The sequence below is a fragment of the Lathyrus oleraceus genome, chromosome 2 (genome assembly GCF_024323335.1).
Source record: "Lathyrus oleraceus cultivar Zhongwan6 chromosome 2, CAAS_Psat_ZW6_1.0, whole genome shotgun sequence".
Classification (NCBI taxonomy): domain Eukaryota; kingdom Viridiplantae; phylum Streptophyta; class Magnoliopsida; order Fabales; family Fabaceae; genus Lathyrus; species Lathyrus oleraceus.
The window spans coordinates 400,462,687-400,471,543 of record NC_066580.1 but is presented as its reverse complement, the minus strand read 5'-3'; the positions used below and the strand labels follow the sequence as shown (position 1 = coordinate 400,471,543).

General features: G+C 34.4%; 1 protein-coding gene across 1 annotated transcript; it reads right to left on the bottom strand.

The window, feature by feature from the left end:
* Nucleotides 1-1,828: 1,828 nt before the first annotated feature.
* Nucleotides 1,829-4,084, bottom strand: LOC127123426 (zinc finger BED domain-containing protein RICESLEEPER 3-like). Its single transcript, XM_051053646.1, has 6 exons — nt 3,615-4,084; nt 3,308-3,364; nt 2,796-2,847; nt 2,559-2,609; nt 2,005-2,332; nt 1,829-1,923 (listed from the first exon to the last, which is right to left on the bottom strand). The coding sequence occupies exons 1-6, from the start codon at nt 4,082-4,084 to the stop codon at nt 1,829-1,831; spliced, it is 1,053 nt and encodes a 350-aa protein (XP_050909603.1).
* Between the last annotated feature and the right edge of the window lie 4,773 nt (nt 4,085-8,857).

The window sequence follows — 8,857 nt, the reverse complement described above, 5'->3', positions numbered from 1 at the left end:
AGTTCAACAAGGTCAAACAAAGTTTGACAAAAAATTTGAGCACTTTTAAAAGTCAGAAACTATTTTTAATCAATTAAAAATAAATAAAAATAACGTTATTGAACTAAAATCTCAAATAAATCTCAAATCAATTTAAAAATTGATGAGAATATTTTTCGTAGATTCATCATCATTCAAATAGGTTAGGAAAATATTTTTGTATTTTTTGAATATCAAAAACTATTTAAAATGAATTAAAAAAAACCAGAAAAGAGAAAATTCACAAAAAATATCAAATGATAAAATAAAAAATATTAAAAATCAGAAATAGAAACTAGAAATTATTTGGAGACTAATGCAATTGGTCCCATATTTTTTGGATAAAAAATGAAAGAGATATTGATTTTTGAAATAAAATAGAATTAAAGAAAATAAAATGGAAATTAATAAAATCAGAAAAAGTCTGGCGTGTTGGATGAGATTCATTAAATGATGTGGCACATCAGATGGCTCACAGGTGCGCGCGTACCAAACACACTAGTCAACTGAAGCGCAGGGTGCATTAAAAAAGTCATAACAACTGAAGGTCCAGATTAGATCTGGAAAAGAGATCACACGGTCCAGATTTGATATGGAGTTGGGACGGCCACCGGAGCTACCGTCTTCTCCGGTGAGACCTCCAGTTCCGGTGAGAATTGCAGACATGGCAAACTCAACCAAATGGAGCGATCTATACATCTATCGAAAGAGGAAGTGATGTACATCACTCCTATACCATGCACTTCCACTCTAGATCCTTATAAATGGAGAAATCAGAGTTGGAAGTATGATGGTGTTTATCATGAACTTCATGTTTTTGCAAAATTAAAATCACAAATCAAATTCCTCTATTGAGAGGACTTCAGCCAGACCAAGGAACACAAGAAATAAGCAAGGATCAAAGAGTTTCGAAGAGAAAAAGTTTTGTTATCCACCTTTGAAATGCAGGTCTTGTAGGCACGATTCTTCACAACCAAAGCTTACAATGAGATCTAGTGATGAAGAGGAAGCAAGGCTGAGGAATTATAGGTCTAAAAATCAACCAAGGAAGTTGAAATTCAGATCTGAATTTTTTAGAGAAAAGTGAAAATTCCTTTAGTGATGGCTATGGAGAGAATTCTGCAGCATTTCAGGTTGAATCAGGGTGAAGAATAATGGAGCTGAGCACACTTATTTATAGCAAATGGCAAGGCAAACAAGGTGAATTCTCGTGTGCATGCATGAAGAGGGCCTCCATGCATGGGCCTGTACAGGCGCATGGAGGGCCCAAATCTTAATGGAATGGCAAGTTGAAGTCAATTTGATCTAAAGTGGACGTGTAGATATGAGTAGGGGTGGCAAACGGGCATGCCCGCCCCATTTAGGCCCGCCCCACAAAAGCCCACAAGAAAACGGGGCGGGGCGGTCAAAGGTAGAGATGCAGGCTCACTTACTAGGCCCGCCCCATTTAATGACGGGCATGCGGGCATGCCCATTATTCTCTTTAAAAAAATCTTTTTCACTCATGATGATATAATTTAAAAAAAGTACTCATACATCCTAATACTACTAAAATCTAATAAAGTCTTTGTTAAATAATATATGTAAAAACACACTTGCATTGCATAAAAATCACTATCATTATCCTATATCCAATAATTAAATTCAACAAACCTTAAATTAAATATCACGAATTCAACATAAGTTCAACACCACAAATTCAACAAAAGTTCAACTCCATACATTCAACAAAAGTTATGAAAGAATTCATAAGTAGTTTTATCTAACACAAAAATCTCTAAATTCTCTACAAACATAAAAGATGCACTCATCAATCTTCATCTACGTCATGAACATATGATGCTTCAGTTGTAATACTTTTCGCCAAGCTTCCATCATCATTATCTTCATCATCACCCACTACATCTATAAAAAAATTTAAGTGTAAGTAAAAAAATTATAAGAATCACAAAGTATTAAAAGAAACTTTAATATTTGATTATGTACCAAGACTGTTGAAACCGTGAAGCCAACTGCGAGTACAAATTAATGCCTCTACATTCTTCGACAACAAGCGACTTCTATATTTGTTTAGAATGATCGAACCAATACTGAAAGCAGATTCAAATGCAACAGTAGTAATAGGGATGCCTAACAAATCACGAGCAAATAAAGATAACTCTTTAAACCTATTCCAATTCTCCTTCCACCATTGAAGAACATTCAAGTCATCAAAATTTTGATAACTTAAATCCATACTTGCCTCATCCAAATAAACATCAAGTTGAGACTTTCCGGTCTCTGTTGCAAGTTGTTGTTTGTGTGCTTTCAAATCCTATTTTAATAAAAAGGAAAAGAATAGAGACATGTTACAACATGTAACAATTGACAACGTTTAACAACATGTAACATATTAAAACAATCAAATTTAGACAGCATTTAGCAGCATGTTTGTAACATTAACAATAACACATTTGTCAAGAAATCAATTATAACAAATCAATTATAACAAATCAATTAGCCTACCATGGTTCCATTGTTAACAGTTTCTTTTAACTTACCAGTAGAGCTTTAGCAAAATCCTCAACCATGGACACATTGTTATTTAGAATCTTAGATTATAATTATTAGATCACAGCAGCATTCCAAAATCCAAAATCCGAAGTAAGGAAAAATTAGAAAGGAAGTAAACACAATATAATACTAATATATACATAAGCTTAATGTACATATGGTATATTACATATAATTAATATAAAATTAAATATAATGATAATATATAATAGAGTAATAGAAACATGAGTAATAGCAATATCTAAAAACATGAGTATAGCAATATCGGAAAAGAAGCTGAATGTGAAACATGAGTATAACAATATATAAGCTTAATGTACATATGGTATATTACATATAATTAAGGAAAAATTAGTTAGCCTTAGATATATTGGTAATTAAGCTTATATTGAGTATAGCAATATCACAACAGCATTCCAAAATCCAAAATTCGAAGTAAGGAAAAATTAGTTAGACTTAGATATATTGGTGCTATCCGGCTATTCCTATTGTTTGCAAAATCCTCTTAAGATTGGTGGGCTACTTCCCATAAGGCTGATAACTTTCATGTGTAACACAATAATTGTCACTTAAAACTTTAAAAAAAAATCATAACAGGCTGCCTTAGATGCATTCCACGAGAACAACAACGAAGATTTCAAAAAAAAAATTCAATTAATCTACATTAACTAACTATATCACATCATAATAAAAACTATATCACATCATAATAGTTAACATCATAATAAAAACTAACTATATCACATCCATTTCAACCGGTGAATCAAGCATCATAACAGGTTGCCACACATATCTACATTAACATCTAACATATAACATGTAACATATTAAAGCAAGTTAATAATTAGAGGAGGCTACATACATTGAACAAACTTTTAGTCAACGCGTGTGAACTTGATTCCCCTCTAGTGATGGAAGATGGAGTTTGAGAGGTTGTAGAAGACGAAGTATGAAGGCGACGATATATCTCAAAGAGAATGTACAATTTCTGCTTGATTTCATTTGTTTTAATTGTTGAGGTAAGTGGATCAACTTTTTCATACATGTATTCCAAAGAGGTAAGCTTAATTCTTGGGTCAAGAACCGCTCCTAGAGCAAGAACCACACTATAATCACTCCAATACTTCTCAAACTTGATCATCATTCTTTTAGCCATGTCTCTTATAAGAGTGTCTTCATCTTTGATGCTTGCCATCAAAACACACTGAATTTTCCAAATTTGCAAAAAATACAAATTGGAAGTAGGATAAGACGTTCCGGAAATTAAGTTTGTTGTCTCATAAAATGGCAACAAGAATGTGCATATCTTATCTCCTCTTTTCCAATCTTCTTCGGAAGGGAAAACCTTATAATTATCATCATGAAAACTAAGGCTTGCAAATACACGTTGGTACTTCAATGCACTTTGAAGCATCAAATAAGTAGAATTCCATCTAGTGGAAACATCGTAAGATAAACCAGCCGATGTTTCTATACCGCCAATGAGTTTAATGCATTCCTTGAATTTTTTCATTCTACCCTCAGAGCCCTTCACATATTTGACACTTTCCCTAATCTTTTCCAATGAATCACCAATTACTTTCAAACCCTCTTGCACAATCAAATTTAAAACATGCGCTGAGCAACGAACATGAAAGAACTCTCCCTCAGATAATAACCAGTTTTGCAAGACAAGTTATCTTTTCAAATGAGCTTGCATCACGTCATTAGCAGAAGCATTATCTAATGTGAGTGAAAAAATCTTCTTCTCAATTCCCCAATCTGATAAAAAGTCAAGAATCTTTTTTGACATTTCAGATCCCGTGTGTGGAGGAGGCATATGACAAAAGTTTAGAATCTTACTCTTCAAATTCCAATTGGAATCAACATAATGAGCAGTCAGGCAAATATAACCTTCACTTGTACAAGTTGTCCACATATCAGAAGTTAGTGAAATTCTAGAGGGAATATTAGCTAACTCCTTCTTAAGAGCTTCTTTCTCTGTCTTGAATATTTCATCAACATCAGCCTTAGCGGTATTTCTTGAAATAGGAGAAAATTCAGGGTTCAAATATTTCATCCAATCCCTAATTTTTTGAAACTCCACAAATTTATACGGTAAATCATGTGCAATGAATATTTCATACATTGATCTAGAAACCTTTTTATCTATTGTAAGATTCTTGAGTCTACCTTGCAAGTCCATCATTACTTGACCTACGTCAGCATATTTGATTTTAGTGCACTTCTTCATATGACGATTCAAACTCGTGGTAGCATAATTCCTATCGCCACCCTTCAAAATCTTTGAACAACCATTGCACTTAGCCAATGGATTCCCATCTTTATCCGCCCCAAGTTTAGTAAACACTTTCCAACAATCAGCACTTGATGTTTTGGCCTTCTTAGACTTAGGTAAAACATCATCTTCAATTTTTCTTAGTTCATTTACGCCTTGAATTGTTTCATTCTCTAAATCAACCACATTCACTTCATCTACAATTTCATTACCAACGGTTTCTGAATCCATTTCATTTATCACCTATGTATCCAAATAAAAGAAATTAAAATAACATTATAAAACATGCAATCTTAATCTTCTAATTATACATGCACCAAACAAGAACAGTAATATATTAACATTTCAACAAATATATTGAATTGCTCAAACATGCCACTTTTACAATGCATGACATATTGATATTCCTAATGGTGCACATGAATTTTTAGATAGTTAACAACACAAGCTGGCTTTGAATCGTTTGAAAGAAAGTAATAACAATGCCCAAATTCTGCAGTGAACAACAATGACAGCAAAACCGGCAGCAGGCCAAGCAATGTGTGACGGGACTAATTTGACTTACAAGCCCGAACCGTCAACAACTAAAAAAAACTTAATCAAGCTTAACATAATAGGGTTATAGTTTTTCCATACAGCAACAACAGTCTAACATTCTAACAAACTTGATACCTAAACATTCATTCAACAGAAATGGAGGCAAGGTCATGACAGAAAGTCATTTGAGCCCTGCATAATTTCATTTGACAGAACATTAACATTCCCCGCAAATCCATTTCATTTCTAACCAATTCTGCATAACATTCATTTGACAGAAACTCAAATGCAAATCCATTTCATTTCTAACCAATTCTTCATTTCTAACTAACTAATGAATTCGAGTTTCATTTTCTAACTACTGTAGAGCAATACTTGTGTTGGTAGACCGGAGGCCGGTATAACATCTAGATGAATAATATTTACTCTAAAGAAGAAAACTTGTTATAATCCAACAAAAAACATTTACTAGATGAATAATATTGTTAATTGTTATTATTGGAAAGGGAAAAAAATCAAAGCCAAAAGAAAGGGGCAACAGAAGTGAGAGTGTGCTGACAAAAATCCTGGAAAGTAAAACTAACTGCCTATTTGGTTTCAAAACCAGTGTGTTCATTTCTTGTATTCAATTGTAATAACAAATACCGTTATACCTTGATTTCTGTTTTCATACATTTGTACAGGAAACATTGAAAGCATTTGTTTCGTTGTTTCCAATTTAAGTCTTTGAAAACAGAAAACAGTATGTTGTATTTTAATATTTAAAAGAGAAAAATACTCATCAACCACCATTTTATCAAGCAAAACAGGTCCTTAGATATTTGCTTGTAGCCTGAGTGCAAATCCTCAAAAACACTGTGTTTTTTAAAGAACCTATCTATCAAACAGTAATAATCCTGTCATCAACCTGTAAACATTTTATATCTTGAACTATTATACATGAATAAAAAGTATAACAGTCTGATTTCACATCAAACTTCATGCCATTCAGGTTTATAACAACACCAACAACAACCAAGTAAATTGAAAGCAACAAGTATTTGCATACTTGTTGGATTATAACATCTAGTAAATTGAAAGCAACAAAACAGAATTCATAAATTTAATCTATGTGGTCGACAAAGAGAAAGCTGAAAATTACCTGAACCGTGTGACCGACAAAGAGAGAGGCCATATTGACGAAGAGAGAGGTGAGACTGGTGGAGAGTGAAACCGTTCCGTTTGTGAGGCTGATGTAATTTCCAGAAAAAGAGAATAGCTCAGTGCCTCAGTTTGAAAGAAGAGATGAGAGAATGAGAGATCAATAATGTAAACCTAATTTATACCCGCCCGCGGGCTGCCTGTGACCGCCCTAGGCCCGACCCGTTTTTTTGTGGGGCGGGGCGGGCGGACATACATAACTACGCGGGTACAAAATTCAGGCCCGACCCGCCGAAAATGACGGGTAAAATGGGCATGGCCCGCGGGCCGGGCCCATTTTGCCACCCCTAGATATGAGGTAATTGGAATGTGCAATGAGTTTGAATCAAGTTATGTACCAAAATATTCCCTTCTTCGAAAGTGTCATTTGGCAAATCCAAACATGATCATGTGAGTAATGGTTGGAAAGGTCTTGATGTAAGGAAAATTTTTTATGTTGGGCAAAAATCCATTTGAAGTGTGGAAATTTATGAAATTTGAGTTTAAAGTGCAAGGTGCATGACATGTCAAGGCAAGGTTTCCAAATTTGGCCAATTTTCAAGCCCCTCTATTTTGATGATGCATGCCTCAAATGAAAAAACCTTCAACATAAAAGTTGTAGATAGTTTCAAGACAATCAAAATGGACTTACATTTTGCATCATTTGGATTTTTGATGAAAGAGTTATGGGCACTTGAAGTTGGACTTTTTTGACTTTTAATGCCTTTGGTCAAAAAGGACCTATAATGTCTTGCATTATCACATGTATTTCCTTTGAGATTTTGAAATTTTGTTCAACATAAAATTTGAAGTAGACATCTTAAGATTTCCAATTCATTTGATCCCACCTCCAAATCATAAAAAATGAATGAGTTATGTCCTTGGGAAGTTGACCTAAAATTTGGGTTTTAGTCAAAATGACCTATAATGTTTTGGAATGGATGATGACCTTCCAAGCTTAAAATCAATTGTTTATGAACATGAAAGTTGTTCATATTGTCCTTAAGAATATTTTTTCTTTTTGAATCATCTCCATTTGACCAACACATCAAAAGTTAGGTCTCAGTGCATTTCAAAATAGTTAGATGAATTGACTGATCAACTTCTCAAGTCCACAACCCATATCTTGGTGAATTGATGATTGAGGACACTCAAATAAGTTCAAATATGCATGAAATGGTAAATTAAAAAACTTCCCTTGATTGTATTTGACCATGGGCTGAGGTTGCTTCATGAGCATGGCATTGTGGTACACAGATGAATTAGGGTTTCTCTGGGGAACAAACCTCAAACCCTTTGACTTGCTTTGATCAAAATGATGAATTGAGGTGCTAGGGAGGCATATTTGATAGATGAAAGCTTTGGGAACCATTACCATGCTTGCTATCATCTTCTCTTAGTCATGTCATTGCACAAATGATCTCCTAAAAGCTCCTGACCTTGTGATTGCTCAAGCTACAAACAAAAGATGTTAGTGACATATTTTTGTGCTTTTGGTTAGTAAACAAAATAAGAAGAGAAATGATATACAATTCAAGCATGTTTGGTGATCTCAAACCACTCACAAGGAGTCCCACCCAAAGGCAAATGGAACCAAGATGCTCATGATCCTTGAGGCTTATGCAAATGCAATGTTATGATGCCATGAGGGATCTTAGGGACAAAATTGGGGTCTTACAAATAGCAAATACATGAGTTGGCCTAGCAAGACGCATCACAGTCAAGTTAGGAGCTTCATTCCAAAAATTCACCACAATCATTGAAGCCAACATTGCAAGAGCATCTACCATCCGGTTGTCATCTCGAGGGATATGATGAAACCCAACATTGCATAGTCTCTATATGGTATCAAACCGGGTTGATTCGTCTCCCATTCACCTTTGATCTAATTCATAACCAAACTTGAATCTCCATAGACGTCAAGGTATTTGATTCTAAGATCAATGGCCTCTTCAAGCCCCATAATGCAAGCTTCATACTCAGCCATATTGTTTGTACATTTGAAGGTCAATCTAGTTGTAAACGGGAAATGTGTTCCTTGAGGATTATTAATCATTGCTCCAATGCCATTACCATACGAATTAACAACACCATCAAATACCATGCCCCAACGGGAACCAGGTTCTGACCCTTCTTCAAGCAATGGTTCATCATAATCTTTCATCTTCAAGTATAAAATCTCTTCGTCGAGAAAATCATACTGCACTGACTGATAATCTTTAATAGGTTGGTGAGCCAGATGGTCAGCCAAGGCACTACCTTTAATTTCTTTTTGAGATCGGTATTCAATAT

Excerpts from the sequence above, each read along its gene's own strand:
- LOC127123426 (XM_051053646.1), bottom strand. The coding sequence starts at position 4,084 with ATGAAAAAATTCAAGGAATGCATTAAACTCATTGGCGGTATAGAAACA. Across the intron at positions 3,365-3,614 it reads CTTACCTCTTTGGAATACAT|ATATGTGTGGCAACCTGTTA; the intron begins GTATGAAAAAGT and ends ATGTTAATGTAG. Across the intron at positions 1,924-2,004 it reads TCACGGTTTCAACAGTCTTG|ATGTAGTGGGTGATGATGAA; the intron begins GTACATAATCAA and ends ATTTTTTTATAG.